This window comes from Atta cephalotes, assembly GCF_000143395.1.
Source record: "Atta cephalotes unplaced genomic scaffold scaffold00004, whole genome shotgun sequence".
In the NCBI taxonomy this organism is placed as follows: Eukaryota; Metazoa; Arthropoda; class Insecta; order Hymenoptera; family Formicidae; genus Atta; species Atta cephalotes.
The window spans coordinates 6,396,982-6,419,071 of record NW_012130068.1 but is presented as its reverse complement, the minus strand read 5'-3'; the positions used below and the strand labels follow the sequence as shown (position 1 = coordinate 6,419,071).

The following is a 22,090-nucleotide window of genomic DNA, read 5'->3' as shown; positions in this document are numbered from 1 at the left end:
CTAGTCGGGATAATTTTGGCTCAAATTAAAAAAAGCTATTTTTAAAAAATATATGTATGTCCAAAATTAAAAAACATAAGATGTCTTAAAACGTCTTATATCTCAATTTTTACATGTATGTCGTTTGGGTATCAAAATTTGAGCCGAAGTTACTCCACTTTACAACATATAAATAAGTAAGAAAATATGCAGTAATTTACAATAGAAACGGAATTTTCTAGATAAATTGTTACACTAACATACTAACACTAAAAATATCTTTGATATAAACATATTAAAGCGTATTTCTAAAAAATTTAGCCTGTGTTTTAATGCGCCTGGACAATCGCGATGACTATTACCTCCTCGCTTGAAGCGCAGCATACGACAAAATGCCTCAGCAGAATCGTTTCGTCATGCTTCGGGCAGCGCAAAGAATTGAAAATCCCGCTGGCGAACCCTCAGATAAGAAAACTCGGCATGCGCAAGTACAAGATGCTTACGATACAACAGATGCAAATACAGCACGACAGTAAGTATTGAGCTCTTCTAATGAGCACGTCTATCAAAAATATCTAAAACGCCAGCTACCACGCGCGTATCATTAGATCAACTGCTTTTACGTCTATCAATGAGATTCACGCTAGAGGCACCTCTAATTTATTCGAGCGTCTATGTTATTATTAGTATAAGAGAGCGTTCGATATGAAAAGATTCAAAATCTACGGAAATGACATCAATTGACGCGGCAGCGCGAATGATCTGCTATTCGCCGCGTCATAAAAAGTATTCTACTGCAACGCATTGATTTTAATCATATGAAAGATCGTGTTAATATTATCAAGAAAACCAAGAGGCAAACAACACAGGTGGCAATAGGTAGTCATGGTAATATACATATGGTCTTTTAAAAAAATGGAGAGTTGGGCGGAAGCGTCGGAGGACATCGAATAGCAGAGTAAGGCTTGTGTTAATCACGTTCGACAGAACGAAGGATGCACACGAAACGAGACCCTCAGGCGTTGAAACACAACGGGGACGCATCGGGATGGAAAATGGATTTAGCGGATTCTCTGAGGACTGACCGGCTCCGGTCGTGCATCGGCACACCCAAACAGCAAAGTATAATTTTGTTCTCGAAACGAGAATTATTTAAGGTTTCCCCCGGAAACTGTCAGTCTCCTGTCACTCGATGTTACCCTTCGTCGAGAGAACGGAGCGGAAAGATGAGATTGTGCGCTGGATATGAAAAAAAGAGATGAGGGAGTGAAGGTTTTTGGAGTTCAAAATACGTGTTCGATAATTTTTGAACAGAGAGCATTGGAGGAATTCTGGAAAGAGAGTGGAAATCGGGAGAGCCGGTATTTTCATTTTCAGGCTATAAGACCACAGAGACAGTACTGTGCGAACCGTACGACGAAGATATACGTGGAACGAGGCGCCCGCCAAAGAATTTTGGCCGGCTGCATTCATGCCAGGAGGTTGTGTTGCATATTAGTCACCTGGTGATGCTCCTTGGCGGCAGTCGACGGGATGGAGTTCGACAACTGACACGACAAGGCCTCTTCCTGGCTTTCGGTCTTCGCTACGCACTCGGTCGCCAGTCTCTCCTTCAACTCAATGTTCGATTGATCACATGACATCGTCAGCGGTTCGCTCAGCAACATCGATTGTTCACGATTGCTGCTGTCGTCTTCGTCATATGAGGGAATTTGTGAGCGATCTTTCGTGGCGGTTTCGGTCGCGATGCCGGATGTGACACTGGACTGTTGGAAGTTAGGACTTAAGGGCGGCGTGAGGAGTGTCTCTGTCGGGTCTCTTGGGTTGGCTGCGTGCTCGACGGGAGCTGGTGGTAATTCAGCTACGGACATGTTCGCGGGAGGGATCAATAATAATGGACAAGAGAGTTCTTCCGGTGGTAAAGGATAATCGAAGGAATCTAAGCTCTGCGTCCCCGTGTCTTCAGGTGCCGGTGGTAGATCTTCCAAAGAGATAGGTACGCTTTCGGGTTCGGGCGAGAGAGCTAGCGTTTGAGGTTCACTCAAGTGCTTTTCTGAAAGGGAACACGTCGGAGCGTCTGACGGCATTGATTCTATATCATCTAAGGGACAGAATTCTGGCGATGTTATGCGATCCTTTGATGAAAGAAGACACCTTTTGATCTCCTCGGTTTGCTCAAGTTGCAAAGAGGATGTCGTAAACGGTTCTGTCTCAACGACTGAAGTAGATACCGCGGTAGGTTTTTCTTTTTTGCTAACAATTGGTTCTGTTTCAATTGCACTTGTATTTTGAAGCTCAAATGTTTGAGGGCTAAATGCGGTTAAATCTTCAGGCGGACATGGCAGCATATCTTCAATTTCACTGACTGCTTCCATTTCATTTTTCATATCAGACGTGACAAATTCAGTTAATAGCTCAACTGTCGCGTTTTCCGGAATAAACATATCCTCCAATTCTTCTGAAATCAAGGTTTCTTCTGTAGGCAACGCAGTGTCCGATTCAAGCTCAATCTCCAGTTTCTCTTCGTCAGTTTCGGGAATCACCTTGACGGATTCAGTGGTGTCGGTAAGCTCTTCTACACTGTCATCTTCTGGAATGATCAACGCAGGCCTGGCTTCTACCAAAATATCCTCCGAAACTGACAGCGGACCTTCCTCGGAATTTATAAATAACTCAATCGGCGAAGTTGTCAATGGGACTCCTTCTTCTTCCTTGATTTCTTTCAGCTTTGCATAATCGTGTTCGTATTCGATCGGTATTTCGCTCGATTGTTCCACAACTTCTACCACTGACGACTGCTCTAATTCCCTTGACGAGCTTTCGATCGACTTTGCGAAGAGTGTAGAACTAACTTCTGATAATTTCTCTGTATCAACAGACACACATTTTTCAATTGAAGGAAGATCCGAGTCTGATAATTTCTCAATTGATTTCATGTGCTGCGTTTCATCTGAAAGATTCTCTACATTTTCAGACGATAAATATTGTTTTACTGCCGGATAGGCGTCTTTTGTTTCAATCTCAGTCGACGATAATGTTTCAGCCTCGACTATATGTTCGACGTTAGACGGTACATTTATCTTCATCGAAACTTCACAGTTATTTATCTCGCTCTCTGTTTGACACTCCACGACCGGTGAAGCCTCATTCACAATTTTGGCCATCGCAACAATATCAGAAACTTCCTCTGCACCTTTACTCTGTGTATTTTTATCACATTCCATCGCAAGTGATGGAGTTTCCTTCGCCGAATTTGCCTCACTTTTCTGGCACTTAAATACTTTCTCCTTCATCGCAATGTCGCTATCTACTTCTAACACTTCTTCCTTATTATCCCAACTACTCCCTAACGTCTTCCCAATTTTTTTCGCAATATCTTGAGACGTCTCAACTTCGATCTCGGCCTCTACCACCGGCAGACACTCTACTTCCGCGAGAACAAAGGTCGCTTCCGTCGGGGGCAAGTTGTCGGTAGAAGAATCAAGTGATGTGGGGGACGCGACAGCGGTAGTGATGGATTCATTTGCGCGGTTCTCTTGGGGAAGAATATCCTCGCGAGACGACGGGTACACGTCGGGCGGTGGTGCCGGTGATGCCGGCGGTGTCGATTCCTCCTTATCGGCAGCCACGGCAGGCAGCTTGAGCGCCTCGGCCAGGGCTGTGGCGTTCGCCGCGGCCTGCCGAGCCTGCTGCAAAGGCGACGGATCTATGGGGGTCGGTGGTGGACTGGATGGAGGCAGGGATGGGAGGTCCTCACTGGCTTTCCTCTCAATGATAGACGGCGTCGCGACTGGTTGGACTCGGTAGACGGGGATCTCTACCGGGTCCGCTACGGAGTGACCACCGGCTGACTGACTGACCTCGACTACTTTTTTCTCGGCCTCGACTTTTTCGACCGCCTCCTCTTTCTTATCCTCGACGGACGGGACGGGAGTAAGGGCGGAGGGAGTGGGTTCCTTTTTCTTTTCTTCGACCGGACTAGCAGCTACGGCGGTTGCTGTTGGCGACGCTGCGGCAGCTTCTTCCTTCGGCTCGGCCGTGGCTGCTGCTGTCGGTGCGACTACCTGCTCGTCCGCTGAGGGACTGCTCGCCGCTGATTTCTCCTCCACCGGACTGCTCGTGGCGGCCGTTGCATTCTCTGCGTCTTCGCCACCCTGAGACAATCGAGAGAACACACCACTTTAGACATTTCGTACGACGCACCACACTCGCCTACCGCAGATATAAAAACTCTACATTTTAAGATATTAATTTATTTTATCTCATAGTTTCATAAAAATATCATTGCAATATTTCGTTACATTTATATCATAGAAACACATAAAGTGCACCGTTTGCATGAATACTCTTATAAACAGATAATTTAATTTTAAACAAATAATTTTTAGCACCTCGTTTATATGAATTAATAATAAAATGCAGAAATATAAATTTCGAGTAGAAAAATATTTATTATTCAACTATTTTTAGCGGACGATCGGCTCTAAATGAAAGGTGAGCTATGCCACGTGGATGAAGTGCGATGGAGAAAAATGTTGGTTCATTCGAGCGCGATATTATTTTTTTGTTCGTTGCGAGGGGTGGTCGCCGACGACTACAGCGCGCGTTCTCTCGTGCCAAGGGTGAGCTCCGAGCGACTCAAATGAAAACGAGGGTGAACAGCTTAATGATACATGTGGAGCGAAAGAGAGAAAGAGAACGAATGATGTGTAAAGAGCCGTACGTACCCCTGGTGCATACGAGGGCGGTAAAAAGAGGGTGCACAGTGGGGTACCGAGTTACCAATGTTCTCACCCTTCAGGAGCCGTATCAATCGTGTCACTGTGTCAATGAGTGTTTCTTTCTTCCTATAATCTTTTTTTTTTAAGACAAAACGATCACAATTCTTTCTGTCAATAGCTCACGAAATAACGGAGGAGATTTATCTAGAGATTTATCACTAAATTTACTGATCTACAAACAATGATTATTGCGTGAAAAACGACGTTAGGCGTTATTATATTCTTAGATCTCTCAAAGGAGTTATGGTAACTCAATCTCTTGAGTTAAATAACATTTCGTTATTTTTTACTGCCATATGTGTCAAAATGTAAATCAATTCATTTCTTAGGCCAGTTTCAAAGTCCGGACTACTGTATGCATTTAGCATACATAATATATAGTATGGACAGTTTGAAACAAATAAAAGAAGTACATCTGAGTCAAATTTAACACATTTTTTTTAGTTAAATTGTTTAACTCTATTTTTAAATTAAGGACATGTTGAATAGAAATAAAACGACCTACAGAAATGAAAAACGTCAAATTGGGTATAATTTGACATGAATTAACACAGCATGTTAATGAAAGATGAGAGACGAACTCGATGTATGACGCGGCAAGTGCCATATCATTTATATGCATAATTCTGTTATCGGCTCGGTAACGTAATATGTAGAGATAAAAGTGAAGAAGTGCGCAGCGGAATAAAAGTATGAGCACATTCCGTCGACACACGCCGACGCTCAGAAATTCCTAGGATGTTTTGTCACGTTTCTACATAGATGAGATATATTTATTGCTACTGCAAACTATTTCATCTACAATATTTATTATTCCATCTACACAATCTACTGCGTGTGTTATGTGGGTTTGATTCTTAATCTTTAAATTGTTCGCTAAAGATGAAAACTATTTCTCGCACGCAAAGATCTAAGATAATGTGTAAATGTATATTTAAACGCCTAATAAATATTTATATGTATATATTAAAATAAATTTATAATAAAAATAATTCCATACAAAGCTTAATATGTACATAAGAATTTTATTTTTGTTGACTTATATGACTATTTCGTTTGACGGCTCGTTTATTTGACTGTCATCATTAGTCTTCGCTTGGCGTGTACCGACAAACACTCTCGATACCTTTCGGTTTGCGCAACTTAAGACAGCGAGAACAGTCGAGACAAAATCAATTCTTGAAACCCGAGAGGGAAACAGAAACCGGACGTGAGAAATGCGTCGTGCGCTTTATTGTCCCGCGTTCCGTATCGATCGCCGGCGTCGAGTCTCCTGTCGTAGATTTTCCTAAAGGATATATAAGCCTCTCCCGCCTAAAGAATTACAACGGAGTGGCACTTAAACGGCATTTGCTGCAATTTTTATGTTGGTTGTACTCGGGAATCATCAGTTTATTCTTCTTGTAAAGAAAACTTCTGTAAGGAATCGTAAGAGGATATTTCCGATACATAATAAAAAGAGATGTAACTTGGCGTTCTCCTTCAATCTTCTTAATATAATGTCTTCACATTTTATGTTTGAGGATCAGCTATTCCATCTTCGGATATACTACGTGGAAATTTATCTACTGGCTAAAAGAGTAAAAGAATAAGAGCATAAGAAAGTAAGAGAGTAAGACAATGAAATAATCCAGTTTAAAATAAGTAAATAAATGTCCAGCAGTTAGAAGTTTATTTTGTCCCAATTCTACAATGAATTTCAGCTCGGTGGCAAAAGCGTTTTATTTTCTTGTCGAGAACATTTTGCGTTTATAAAAATGATGACAGACGACCCGAAAATCCGCTCCAATTTTCTGAACTGAGAGATCTGCTCCAAATTCCAGTCGGAACTTTCCACTCAGAATTCTTCTACTTCTGTCCGAGTCTGCTGATATTTAAACACAATGTGTCACCGTCGAGGTGAAAGCGATAGATGCCGTAGATAGATGCTCACACCACAAGAATTTGGCCTAATATCAAAACGTAAAAATGTACGACAAAACTGGCGAATTGCCAAGATCGAGGGGCATTGTCCGCAGAGACGAGGAGGCAAGTACCGACGTAATGAACTTCCGGCAGCTTGGCGTCTTCTTATGAGAAAATCGATTGAGAAATTGTGAACCCGCTTCCCTATATACACAATACCGAGTTGCTGTTGGCCGACGTCCAATTCTAAGTAGGTTAACAGTGACTATGTATTGCGACGTTTCAAAAAAAATTGCATACCAATCATCGATCTCTCTGCAGCAAAAAGAACACTCGATTCTTTCTTAGCAAAGAAATTGAAAATTCGCGATCTACATTTCTGCAATTCCTTTTCCACTTTTTTATTTTGTACATACCAAGGAAAAGTATTAGATAAATACACATTGTATTAGGTATACAACTTTGCTTCCGCCTTTTTTTTCCGAAATTCGAGATTTTATTGTAAAAAACTGGTTATACATTTATGATTCAAAATATTGTCCATCGCTGGCCACTACTCTCTCCCATCTTTCGGGTAGCGTACGAAAAAACTGGTCATCTTTTGAGGCTATCCACGAATCGATCCAATTTTTTACTTCTTCATAAGACCGGAAGTGCTGATCAGCCAGGCTGTGTGCCATTGATCGAAACAAGTGATAGTCAGAGGGAGCAACGTCTGGAGAATACGGCGGGTGGGGTAGGACTTCCCATTTCAACGTTTCCAAGTATGTCTTGACCACTTTCACAACATGGGATCGAGCATTGTCATGCTGCAAAATCACTTTATCGTGTCTCTCGTTGTATTGCGGTCGTTTGTCTTTCAATGCTCGGCTCAAACGCATCAATTGCGTTCGATACCGATCGCCTGTAATTGTTTCAATCGGTTTTAACAGTTCATAATACACTACGCCGAGCTGGTCCCACCAAATACAGAGCATGACCTTGGATGTCAAAATCACCGTTCTTGAAGCGTTGAAACCAGTCACATGTTCTTTCACTAATAGCGGCCTCACCATAAGCATTTGAGAGCATTCGATGAGTCTCAGCCGCAGATTTCTTCATATTGAAGCAAAAAATTAAAACCTCCCGTAAATGACGAGAATTTAATTCGTAAACTGACATTTTCAATCGAGAATAACTTTATGATGCAGACACAAATCGACTAATGTTTCTATGGGGTTGTGTTGACAGATGCCCAAGTTTATTGTATGACGTCTATGATCTATTTATTTCGATCATCACTTACCGCTAAAGCTATCTATAGGAAGCAAAGTTGTACACCTAATAGATATGGATTGTAATGTTAGCAGAGTTTATTAAAGAATAAAACTGTTTAGCAAAAACTTAATGCAATGACAATGTACTTTAAATAATAACTTCGTGAAATGAAATTTTTTATTTAAGGAATGCTGCTAGGAAAAGCATTTCGTATTCAGAATATTCAATGAATAAAGAATGTATTCATTGTGTGAGCAAATAAAAAAAAACACAATACTTTCTCGATAATATTTTTGTTGATTCTGTATTGAGTGATGTTTTATTACAAGTATATTTCAATAGAGAGAGTATAATCTGCAATGTTTTCAACAATTTGAAAGCTAGCCAAAGGAATCAAGTTACTCACGTACTCCGGGTATTTATCTTTCAATGTTGTTAAATGATGTAGTAATATGCAACAATTTCACCGGAAAATGTACCGTTTATAGCTGCTCCATTAATATTACACCAGTAAAGGCATTTCCGACAGCTGAAAGTAAGTTAATTTTACGCTAACCGGCGGCGGCTAAATTTTTAATCGTCCTGTAAAATACTGACGATCGCGAATGAAAATATATCTCGCACAGTAAACGGGGATGAAACGATCAGACTCGAAAGAGTCGACAAAGTGTCATAACTTTTACATCTTCACGAGCACGTAGAGCATTAGAAATGCATTAGTTTTGCGAGTAATCCATCTCAGGGACGACCGTCGTAACCGACGATGCGATCCTTCACAACAAACGTTTGCAAATCCTCAGAAACTAGCTTCCCGTTCTGTAGATACACTTCATATATATTAAAAAAAATCTTAATTTTTAAATCGTAATTAATAAAATATAATTTTTATATTTAATTTTACATTTAATTTTTTAGATATTAGAAACTTAAAAAATAGTTAACAAACAAAATTGAAAGAGATAAATTTAGGGGAATTCCTTGTCAGAAACATTAATAACGTGTCGTGTTCATCCGACCGTGAATTATCCTACATGCCATCGCGTCCATGACAGCTGGTATTCGCCAGCACCAAAATCAATTTCCTGTTTGGGAAAAAAAATTAGCTAGAGCAGCGACTCGCTGAAATAATGATATTATATAACTGTCTTCAACATTCATATAATAATATTCTCCAGTGAGTTATTATAAAAGCAATCAGATTTTTCAAAGTGTTAGTTGCTATAAGTGTTTAATGCCATGAAGATAATATCGTTCTCTTACTTCAAAAGTAATAAGTCATAGAGAAAATATTTTTTCGAGTTATTACTATGAATGAGTTGGATAAATATTATTCGATCAATCATCAAAATTAAAATAACTTAAACTCATCAAAATCGTCAAAATGTCACGAACCAAAAATTGGTGATTTAAAAAAGTTATCATAAGAATATATTCTTTACCGATATTATTTGATTAGTCAATAATTTTCTCTAAAGTTGAAAAATAATTTTTTCCTTTTCTGAGAGATTTAATTTTTTTGAATTGTATTACTTTTGAAATAAGAAAGCGACATTATAATTCATTCAAATATTTGCTTCTAAGCTTTCATAAACGAGCTTCTAAACTGACAACGGTAAATTGCCATTATGTACAATTTTGAACTTATTATATTTTATGTCCCTTGGAACGGGGTTTGATGGCCGCAGGACGAAAACGGAACAGGCAACTGCCATCGATGTTCCGGAAATAATCTTGCGTATTTAACAAGCATGACTTAGACAATAGCTACGCTAATGATTCACAGGTGTTTCGCGAAGACTCATATCGACATGTTCCGCGAATGACATGTTCATCAGATATGCTCTGTATGCGGGCAAGACCGTGCATTGTCATCGTCTCTCTTAATACGCTGTGGAGAAGCGATAATGTATATCGCGCCTGAAAGATGTCGAGTTTCGCGATATATGCGAGCAACAAACTAACGTTTGTTTTAACTTCGCTATTCTTTCACAGATATAAATTACGACATTTATCCGGTTCACCGGAGCATGTCCGCCAGCAATATCGCGCGTACCGGCAAACAACACAAATACGATCGGCGAGAGGGAGAGGACATGTTTCGATGTATGCGTCGAAAAACCCCAATAGTCATAGAGAAAAAGAGAGAAAGAGAAACAAAGAAAAAGCTAGAGAGTGGAGAGAAAGAGAGAAAATGTCTATTGTTCAGTCGTATCGTTCCGCATCGATATGAAACATATTTCGAAATGCTCGTTGTTCTACCGTGTGCACGACCGATTTCGTCACTGATTTAATGCGATTATAAGATAAATCGGCAATCAGTTCAACGATCCACTTATACGTTTGCTTCCCACTGAGTATCGTATAATGCTAGCACGGTACAACTGGGAAGCATTATGAAATACTAGACTAAAGTGGATACCGATAAATTTACGGAGAACACCCTGAAAATACCATTTAGAGAGCTAAGAGAGAATAAAAGACTCAAGATATCATGTATCGCGATTAAATTTCATTTTCATTAACCTTCGATTTCCCTTGTTTTGTACTGAATATAGAATTTAATTTAGTTTCTCGCTTGGCTTCGATTGACTTCGAACGAGGAGGTCGCAGCCGATTTCCTCCTGAAGGTTCTACGGCTCTTCTCGCGAGGCTTGGCACGCGACTCGAGCCGGTTAATAACCCACGTAGATAGAAATCTGACACGAAAACCGACGCGAGAAGCTAGCTCGCAGTCGGCGTGTAAATGGCTCTTTAGGTCGCGGCGAGCGTCTCGCGTGTTTCACGCTTCGCGGTGGCGAGAGAGGTCCGGACGTTAACCATCGGCATAGATTTACATGTGCATAGATTTACACGTCATATTCAGCGATGCACTTAGATAATCCAAAATTATCTGGCTAAAGATAAAATAAAGATAAGATTACACGTAAACACATCTTAAATAAGAAAAAGATGATTTCATTTTAATTTATCTAAATATAATAAATGATAAAATTGTAAATTTCATCTAGATAGTTATAGATAATTATAATATAATGATAGATAACAAATAGATAATTCTAAGATAATATTAGTTTTAAGCAAAACAATTTAGAGTATAAAAACAATGTATCCATATTTTCATTTATAATATAAATCTTTATTTATATTATAATCTCGCGTCGGCTTTCGTGTCAGATTTCTATCTGTGGATTATTAAAAACTAGAGTTTTTCAAAATATTCCATTTGACAAAGCATAGTACATGTATGCATATATATATATATAACATATATGGTATACACACACATATCCACACGCACGCACGCACGCACGCACAGTATCTCGAAAGTTTTTGCCAATCGCTTGCGCGCGCGCGCGCGCGCGTGTGTGTGTGTGTGTGTGTGTGTGTATGTTGTCCAAATGCTCCACTGGTGCCAATGATATATTATGATAGTAAGATATATTAGAATTGAAGAAAATCTGTTTGCCACGTATAGATAAAAAGTAAGAATCTAATTCTTTAGATTTAGATTCTAAACATAAAAGTGCTTTAATATTGAAAGTATTCTTTTTTTATAAAATTATAGATAAAGGAAGATAATAGGTAATAACGCTGACATCAAGTCACGCTCAGAATTACAAAGCTTGGACAGCACTAACACAACAATGAATATACAATAAATATTCGATTTATAAAAAAGGAGATCAAAAATCCTACATTGAAGAGATTGCATATTAAACTTGCTGCATATTAATTTGAAAAAGGTGTACTTTATCTAAGATATGGAGATACTCTCTAATAATCTAGATAAGATGAAGTCATTCTTCATTTAAATAATTATCCACATAATTTTATACAAATATCAACAAACATCGGTCATACTATAATTGAAGCATTCAACACAAGAACGAGAGATCCATAATCCACAAGATCCATATTTACATGCAGTTTGATATCCAAAGATACCTTCATAAATTGTGAACGTACTTCATTCGTGCCACAGACCCTTCAATTCGTACGACAAAAGAGTTATCAACGAAAATTGTTGATTCAAGCCCTGGCTAGCGTTTATAAATTTTCCCACAAATGTCAGTTTCTCGTCGGGCTTCCTGGCCTGGGATAATTCGACCCCCGAGGGATAAACGTTCGTATACGGATAAAACGGCTCGGCATGATAATTTAATCTCGCAGCACCTCGCCCCCGGCACGAGCGAATCGCCGCATGCCCGCTTTTCGCTCGGTGAGCCGGGGTCGTAATAAATTTCGATAAATCTCGTTGGAAATTCATAGCTAATCAAGGATTTAACGCGCGCTTTGAACGCCGGCTGGGCATAAATTGCATTTTTCCCCGGGGGCTATCGTAACACTGAAACTCAACCTTAACGGAAACCCAAGTTAGCCATCCCGCAATCCATCCCTGATAATGACTTATACAACCGCGAGTGGCTTACCGCTGATGTTGTTGAAAGAGGTCGAGTGAGAACATCAAATAAAATACTTCAGAAGAAGAGAGGGAAGTTTCATAGATCGTAAATTGTATAACGTCGTCGCTGTACATTATGAAATTACACCCGCTGGTGCAATCTCACCCCATGTGACGGTGCTCAAATAAACTATAAAACATGTAGGACCGAAGAGCGAACTAGCGTGATTCTTAGCCTCGGATGAATCGCTATTTCCGCGCGCGTTTGGCACCGCTGATGCCTCGGTCGACGAGCCTAGTCTCAAGAAAGCATTCCATCGCTTTTCTCTCGCCTTCGCGTTCCTACGCTCCTTCGTTCTATTTTCGCATATCTCGCGTCTCGCGCTAGCGCAAGAGTGTCGACTTACCGTGACGATGATATTCCATCCATTTAAATTTAACTGCGTGTATTCACTGATTAAGTATTAATTTATCGCCTAAAGGTTAACGTTACAAGCAAAATTAAATTTAAAAAAAATGGCTGAAAAATGAAACTCGCTAATAGGATTTACCGTACCGTAGATAGATCTGTAGCCTGCTCATCTATCGGAACTGCAATAATGCCCAATAGTGGAACATAAGATAATATTTTTCTAGTTCCACGTGCAAGGGCACACGCAGCTCTGCACATGCCATTGCCCAAACTGCGCCCCGCTTGTAGGACGTATTCCATCTCGGGAAAAATCTTTAATTAATCCTGCATGCAATCTTCAAATTTACAAGTTCGCCACCAAGACCTCTTTTCCGGTTTATTACAATGAACGATCAAGGTTCTCTTTACAAATAATTTGTTTGAATAGCTATTTTTTTGTAATCTTTAAAGTATTTTATTCTACTCTTAAAGCAATAGTAATAATTGAGATAAGATATAAATTTTGCAAATACGTGAAGGAATCAAATAATCGAAAGTGCGTGATAACAAAATTTTGTAGTAATTTTTAAATTACAAATCTATAAACTATCTGTTTTAATTCGTAATAATTGTTTAATGTTGCCGTGAAATATCTATAACGTTCTGTTACGCGTCGTTTGCTTCGTCAAATACGTCATACGAATAAGTATATCGATCTACATTTAGAAAACTGAACACTGCTTCTATGCTTAATTTGGATACAGTGCCATTCTCTATTAATAGAACTGAATCACCAAGCGAAGATTGATTCTACGTAAAAGGTATCGACATATAAAATCACAATTTGCATGCAGCATCAAATTGCATCAGAATTGCATGAGATGAAAATAACTCCTTTATAATATTTAAATATTATTATTTTTAATAACGTAATATTCAATTTTGTAAAATATCAATTTTAAACAGCATATTACAGAAACGTTGCGAAGTTTCTGCAACAAGGAAATTCCTCAACATCAGAAGACCTCGATCGTCCATGAATATCAGCATATCATTGCGACACTACCTTTATCACACGCGCACGCAAACACAGTGACAAGAACGGAGGCAGATCCGTACTAACTGTTCGCCGTTGGCGAACTACTTGGGCCAGACTACGTGTTCAGTGAGGGTTTATATAGAGGATCGTCCCACGTCTCCTGGCGAAAGAAGAGAAGCGAGAGTCACACGTCGAAAGGCAGAGAAAGAGAGAGAAAGAGAAAAACTCGCCAGAGGAGTTAGTTACTAGCCACTGCAGCAAGTAACTAGAGATCCAAGGTAACACTTATAATAAGTTAAAGTATGTTTTGTATAAGGAAGACTGAATTTTACAAGAAAAGATGAAAAAAAATCTTTAAACAAATTTTAGAGCTGATTAATTAATCTATTATTATAACTTTACTATTATATATTTAATGTCGAATTTAATAAATGTAGATAAATTTATTAGAGAAAAATAATATTGATTCTATTTTTAGAATTTTAATTCTTCTTTCGAAGAAAAGATTTTAGATCACCATTTAATCAACCCAAGATAAGATTGGCTCACTTAAAATTACACACGATAAAACTGAAGTAGAAGATTAATATATGTGCAATTTTACAACGATATTTCTGGAAGAAAACGTTTGTATTTTTATGCACATAAATTTTACTTGGGCTGTAAATATTCACGTATTTCTGAGATAGCTACAAAATACACATAATTATACATAAGTACACATGTTATGTCAGAGAAGTCCGATTTCTTGGAGAGATATCAGCAAAGAACGAGGAAAACTGACCCGCGTCTTTGTATAACGGGTAGTTACAAAGCTTTCGAGCGAGTGAACGAGCAAGATGGCGAATTAGGAACAGAGGAAACAAACGAAGAGAAAGGAAAGCGCATTATCTCTACGTGGTGAAACTAGGAAGAGAAAGATCCTTGGGCATACCAGCAATACAAGAGCGACAAAATGCAGTAAAAGAGACGAAGTTGACAATAGTCAAGGAGAGAAAAGGGGAGTGAGATTCATCTTAGAAACGGACGGTTGCTAACCAATGCGTCGCCACGGACAAAAATTTACGCCGCAAAACCGCCGCGCATTTCTATTCTTGGACGACCGAGACAGGAAGACAAGGAGACGGAGAGTGTTAAATGGAAGAAACGGGCGGAACGACGACGAGACTATGCATTTCTTCTCATTAACATTGAATTTATACCTATTCTTAGGAATGCCTATGAAAATATGTACGACGTTGTACATTTTATTATTTTAATATTAAAATGTTTTCTTCCAAAAAAAATATTATAGAATTTTCTGTTCTTCCTTTTATCAAGATTGTCACAAATTCTTCATGCTAAAGTGCCACAACTTTTTCCTGATTTCCAGACAAAATTTCATAATTTTCCCTGACTTTAAATAATATTTTAAAATTTCTTGTATTTTGTTAAATAGTTTGTTGAGAGATCAATTTAATATATATTATTATTAATGTTATTGACACCGTTTACATTTTAATTGTTAAGTTGATGGTATTCCAAAATTGCACAGATATAATACATTTCTTTAAAGCCAAGAATTTTAATTTTTCACAAAATTTTAAAAAATTCTCTGATTTTTCTCCGATTTTCTTTCTTGAGAATTCCTTAATTTCCCTTATTTTTAGTTTTATGTCAATCTTGATTATAAATTATACGTATTATATATTTCGCAAAGAAAGCAAATTGTCAACAACAAAGAGAATACACTTGCAACATTAGGTCACGTAATCTACTGCGATGTAACAAAACTACGCGATAAATAATAAACACGTTCGATAAATATTTCTTAAATAACATAATTCTCAAAATAGCATGTTTTTTAAAAACAAGACGTTTGTTTGAAACTGCAATCGGTGATTTACGAGAAAGCGATAAGGTCGCGGTCGCAGAAATAGTTGGACAGCATCCAACCAACTGAGTTTATCGTGGACTTTACTTTTCCGCTTCTGCCGGTTAATACAAACACGCGAGTACGCAACGTCGGAAGGCCGAAAATAATCGCGGATGTCGTAAAGAATATTGTCGCAAATACAGCGACAATATAATTTCCGATTCTCTCGAAAATGGGAGCGCATTTATTTATCTCTTGCTGCTGCGCTTCGATGCAAGCTTATCAAATAACTATTGAAATAATCATGGCGAGCAACTCGCGGAATAACCACGATACAGATAAATGATATATTCGCGGAATGATCCCGCAAAATTGAGAGCACATTTCCTCCCACGAAGAATAAACCTATCAATTTACTTTGAAGCTCAATTATCTATAGATATTGAAACATTTAAAATTCACATTGGAGATAAATCTGTCTCAAAATTCCAAAATTAATTCCAAAGTTATTACAAAACCTCTGGCTGGAATACAATGAATTTAAAGGATTTTTCGTGTAATTTAAATACGGCAAGATGCACTCTTTAGCTTCGCGGCGGAATCGTTGGCGGCAGCATCGACTACAGGCTCTAATATTATTTTTGGACGAAGAGACGAAGAAGGAGTTACCAAGAGAGATACCGACGAGTATCAAGCAACGTTCAAATAGATGGAGTGGTTACTATGCCGGAAGTCGAATGGCTTCTGATTATGAGCATTCTAATAATTACCGATAACGAAGAAAGGTATACGTGTTAAATGGCAGGGAAGTGTTACTTTCCGAAAAAAAAAGAAATGCTGTTCCGTCACATTACCATGTAAACGCGCTAAAAATTTGTTTAAGCCGGAGTTTATAAAATATGTATAAGCATCGATTTAGGATTTTAAAACTTGTTACAATTACTCGTATTTGTTACAATTTTTTTTCTATTTCAGTCCACCTGTACGACATCGTTGAACATATTTTGGAGGTGAAACTTTTCGAGTACACGAGCGAACTGCAGTTACTCTGGATCGGAAGGGCATATTTCCGAAATAAAAGCGAGGGAGATCGTTTCCTGCAACAGCCAGGGATGCAAAACACATAAATCACCCTTCAATTTTCGCTCGTTAGTCGAGCTTTTGCTTCCCACTGTATCGATCAACTACCGATACAGTCATAACGAATATGTCACTAGTGTTTCACCCATTCAATTCATCATAATCCTCTTTTCGGATCAACACTACTCTCCTCGTCTTACTCTACACATTCTCGATGCGACGAAATAAGAAATAAAAATTCAAGGACTTAACGAATATATATATATATATATATATATATATATTTTGATATGTATGAACTCGGTTTAAAGTCGACACTGAGCTACTTAATTTTCAATTATGCCTCATGCATACAAGAATTTGATGAATAAAAACAATTTTAACTTCATGAATTAAAGTTTTCAAGGGACTAAATTCGAACGTGACAATAATAAATTGCGATGTATATTTGAAAAATAATATATTCATATAAAATTGTGTAATCTTATATGATTTGGAATGAAGAAAAAAGTTTATGTAAATGAATTCTGAATTCTAAATTTCTGACAAAACACAGACGTTTAAATTTTCTTCCAAAAATGCTTTCGTCATGATGTCAACGTCAGATACAGATACTGCAACACATACGCAATCTCGTATAATTATTCTTTTATCCGTTCTTTTATCTGTTCCGTTTTCTAAGAGTCGCGAAACAAGAAGGACGAAATGTCACTCTACTTGTACCGATTCTATCTGGAACAGTTGTGTAACAATCAAAAAATTAAGGATTAATCATAGATATAATGAAACAATAGCGAACAATTATCTAATCCTTCCAAAGAGAAAATTTAGTAAATATATTAAATAAATTATTTTTTTAATTATATACAGAATTTTTCTTATTTATAGAAATCAATTAGGTATACAAATCCTTATTTTAGGATTTCTAAATTTTTGTTCTCACAGTTTTGTAATTTGTTTCCGTGCAAACACATTGACACTTCCAGTAATTATTTCTTTTTTACAGGAAGTGCAATAAAATAATTAAATATCATACAAAGAATCAAAAAAGATGCACGCACGATGGCGAGTTTCATGTTTCTTTCAGTATCTAAAGGAAATCACGACAGGACTTATGAGAAGTACGGATAATACGGTCATTGCAGCACGTGTGAAATCTTGACTACGTGCACTCGAGGCCAGCCACCTTGCATAATTGAGAATCACTACCACGTCGTCCAAGCACGTCTCCCGATGATGTTATAACCATTGGAAACCACGTTCCTCGTTGAATATTGAACCATCTATTCATAGTCCATCCATTTTCTCAGACGTTATTCTGCCAATTCTCGAAGTATAAAAAAGGCTCATAATGCAAAAGAATCAAAATATTCTGCCAAAAATAATAGTTCTATTAAGTAATGCTCCAAATTAAAACAATTTCTTACCAATTGTACTAAATCAAATATTCTTGATCGTCGTATTTCCGTCGATAATTTATAGCAGTACACGGGAAGAAAGACGGTTTTGCTGAGATATTAAAAAATTTAATTAAATATAGACAGAAAATAATTTTGTTAAACCATCAAAATAATTACATAGAATGTTTAAAAATTGATAACAATGCTGCAAAAACATTCTAGCAAGCCAGTTTTACATAATTATTTTGATCCAAACAAATTATTTCTAAATTTATATCTAACTAAATTTTTAGTTAGTGCAGCAAAATTATTCTTTTCGTGTATCCTACAAAAAATATGGATGGAATTATAAAATAAGAATAATTGCACGAGAGACGTGCACCGATAGAGAAACAACCGCATCAGTTCGTCGACATTTGTTGCGCGATCACGTAAGAGTTCTATCGTTGTCTGAGAAAAGCGGTTAAATTTGCGGTCGCGGGAAATCGGAAAATCCTGCTTGGCAACAATATCCCGTCAGTATGAAGAAGCTCGGCGGAACTATTCGCAATCTCGTGGGAGGATTCGCTCATAAGAACAGAAATGGGACTCATCGATTTGAAACTGCAGCGAAAAAGCCGAGGCAGTGGTTTGGCGCGAAGAAAACTGAGGGAAGGCTGATAAAGTGCAAACTGGAGCGAAAGATGACCGCCGTGATCTACAGACATAAATTCACAATTCACCGAGTTTCCTCGGTCTTGAACGAGCAAGAGTGAACAAAGAAAGGAGGACGTTGCCGTATCTATAATAAAAAGCTTCACCGTTGTAATCTCTGAATGTGAAGTGGTACTCGGTGATACGTTGTGATTCTCAAAGGAAACAATATCTCGAGTAAATGATGAGACGCCGAGCTGTTCTTTCGACGACGCTCGAGTGAACAATAGTTATCTCAATATTGCAAAGAACAAATAACGGAATAATGTGCGGAGTTTCCAACAAAATTTGAAATCTGTTTCTTTGCGGAAACAGTGACGGTTTCCCCGTTTTTGTGAACTACTACGAAAGGATTACTCTCGTTTATCTTCCCCAAAAGAAATGTGCCCGTTTGCGAGCAAGAGAACGTTTGCGACTAGAATTTTTATCTCGTCGAAATCGGTTCTCGTACGAAAGAAAGATAAAAGCTGGGATTTCGAACTCCTGTCCGCAATCTCGGGACGTAATCTCGATGGAAAAAAAGAGTTAAAAGGAAACACGACGCGAAAATCTCGAGAAAGTTCATTATTTTTTGTCATAAATCTTTAATTGTGAGACTCGTATCTCGAGTTAATAAAGAAGAAAGAAAAATGACTAGAGAAAAAATCAATAAAAATATAGAGATTAAATTGGAAAGCGAATCACCAGTGTCGTCACCTTCACTTTCCACAAAATTCCATAATTTGAAATGGGAAATTTCTCGACGAAACGATAAAGCCCTCGGAGAGAATAGAGAAAAGGGGTGATAAAATTTCAGTCGCGACAATTGACTGAAATCTCATGAAATCAGTACGGAATCGCATTTCAAAGTTATACTTGGCAACTTCACAAGGCGAAATCATTCTGAAGCAAATGCGAGTTTCCAAGAGTACCGACCTTCGCAGTTTCGACCTTCACGCGCCGCGAGAGTTGTTCTCGTCCACGAAAAAGAGAAAAAAAATAACTTGAATGGAAAACTCGTTATCGAGTGTCGCGCACTAAGCATCCTGCGCGCGGCTTTCAGAGACACGTCGAAGTCTCACCTCACGGGAAATCACACGGCGCCAAGTCGGCGCATCCGACCGCAATTAACAGACGAACTTTTAATGAAACCGAACGTTCGATCCGTTCGTTTTTTTTTTCTTCTTTCCTTTCTTTCTTATCAAAGCAAAGACGTTAATGCGAAAACGCGCGAATGGGAATTGTCGTCGCGCACACCATCACTATTCTCCATAGTGTAAGAAAATTAACAGTAATCAACAACGTATTTTCTGAATAGATTATCGGAAATATTATTGTCATTATGATATTCGCATTGCGAGAGGATTTGCTTTCACCTACATATGTAATGTCTTGTTTATACGTAGGTACGGCAGATGTCGAACTAAATCCTGATTAGTGCTAAGCCTATTAACAACTGTGATACTTGTGATAGATAGTACACGTGCGAATTAATTAGTTCGCTATATATGCTAATCGCTAATTATCACACGCTGTAGATTGCGAGATTCCGCGCGGCATAACTGCACGATTTTATTTCACTAACGCGTGAGGAGGCGGGAACCTTTATTAACGTTATGAGGCTGTTAGATGAATCGTAGACACATAAAAGCCAGTAAAGGCCGTACCCATAACCCGACCAAGGCACCAATTCCGCTTCCGCGTTCGCGAATAAAAAGCAGCATCACGTGCCGCGAGATATCACTCGAACGTGTATTTCCACCGACTCGAGTTGCAAAAATATGCCTCTTACGCTTCTTCGTAAAAAAAGCTCGTAAAACGAAGCAGTAATGCCGACTTAGCTCGTTTGCCATCCTTGAATCCAATCGCATTTGATGTTTATACGATGCTTAAGAGAAACATAATGACAAGGAATACGAACAAAGAATAATAATTTATACCTTATACGCCTTGTACTTGTTTCGCGCAGAATAATGTGAGAAGAAACCAAAAGAAAAATTATCACGTTTAATAATCGTACAGGATTGTCACAAATTCCTTATCTTAAAATTCTATAACTTTTTTCTAATTCCAGACAAAATTTCATAATTTTTCCTGATGCTTGCAATAATATTTTTTTGTATTTTCATCCTGATTTGAAAACTGTTAAATATTTTAATGAAAAAGAGCAATTTAACATAGCAAAGTACATCACTACTATATATTAATAATGTTTGGCTGCTACCGCTTCCATTTAATTGTTAAAAGTTGAGTTTAATTGTTAAGAATTTCAAAATTGTATATATTATACATAGCATGATGTACTCATAGCAAATTTCTTTAAAACCAAGAATTTTTATTTTCCAAAAAATTTTGCAAAATTCCCTGTCTTCTCTTTAGTTTCCCTGATCGTTTTCGATTTCTCTGACTTTCTCCTAATTTCTTTTCATTTTCCCCCGTAATATTAAGCAATATTGCAATAGAAGGATTTTCAACATAGCTAATATACACACATATGAACATGTATTGATCTAAAATATGACTTCGGAAGCTTCCTCGCGATTCGATTAATACACAAAGAGGATCGCATCGAGTCTTTTGTTCATATTTGAGAACGGATCGAATCTCACGTCGGTACGGCCACCGAATGCGAAAAGCCCTGGTAGCCCCGTCGGTCGGCATGGCAACAGCTCCGAGCGTCCCAGCATCGGGACGCTCGATACTAGACGACGGCAGTGGCGGCGGTAGTGATGATGGTGGTGGCGGCGGCGGTGGTGGTGGAGGCGGTGGCGATGGTGGTAGTGGTGGTGGTGGCGGCGACGGCGACGACGACGACGCCCAAATCCGAAAGGACGAGTGCGCGATGGGGTGTGGAAATTCGCCACCGTGTATTTCAGATCGCGATTCGCACGCAATCGTCCCCTCCGGTGAATTTACCTCCCCCTGGATCCCGCATGCACGCGCGAAAAGTACGTGCATGGGCGCCGCGAGGTCTCGCAACGATGGCAACGAAACGTTGCAAAACAATGTTGTGCGAAAATGATAGTTCGCGAACCGAAGTGTCGATTTTCAGCCTTCGCTCTGCGGCAAACCGATTGAAATTGATTTCGATACAGTCGAATAAAGAATCTATAAAATATTCTCCTAAATAGTAATAATGGAAATATAATAATGTAGAGATCTAATATTATATATATATATATATATATATATATATAAACTTAACGTACCGTTATTTACTAAAATAGACATGTACCTATTACTAATAAAAATAATGTATTTTACGTAATTATTATGAATAAGTTTAAGTTATAATTATTCTATACATTATTAAAGTAAATAACTTATTT

The 22,090-nt window shown here is 38.2% G+C and overlaps 1 protein-coding gene across 1 annotated transcript in view; it reads right to left on the bottom strand.

The window, feature by feature from the left end:
• Nucleotides 1-22,090, bottom strand: part of LOC105626171 (nascent polypeptide-associated complex subunit alpha, muscle-specific form) — a 119,540-nt gene that overhangs the window by 1,483 nt on the left and 95,967 nt on the right. The window contains exon 5 of the mRNA XM_012207482.1: nucleotides 1,482-4,133. Coding sequence (XP_012062872.1) covers nucleotides 1,482-4,133 — 2,652 coding nt within the window. The remainder of the gene's footprint in view (nucleotides 1-1,481; nucleotides 4,134-22,090) is intronic.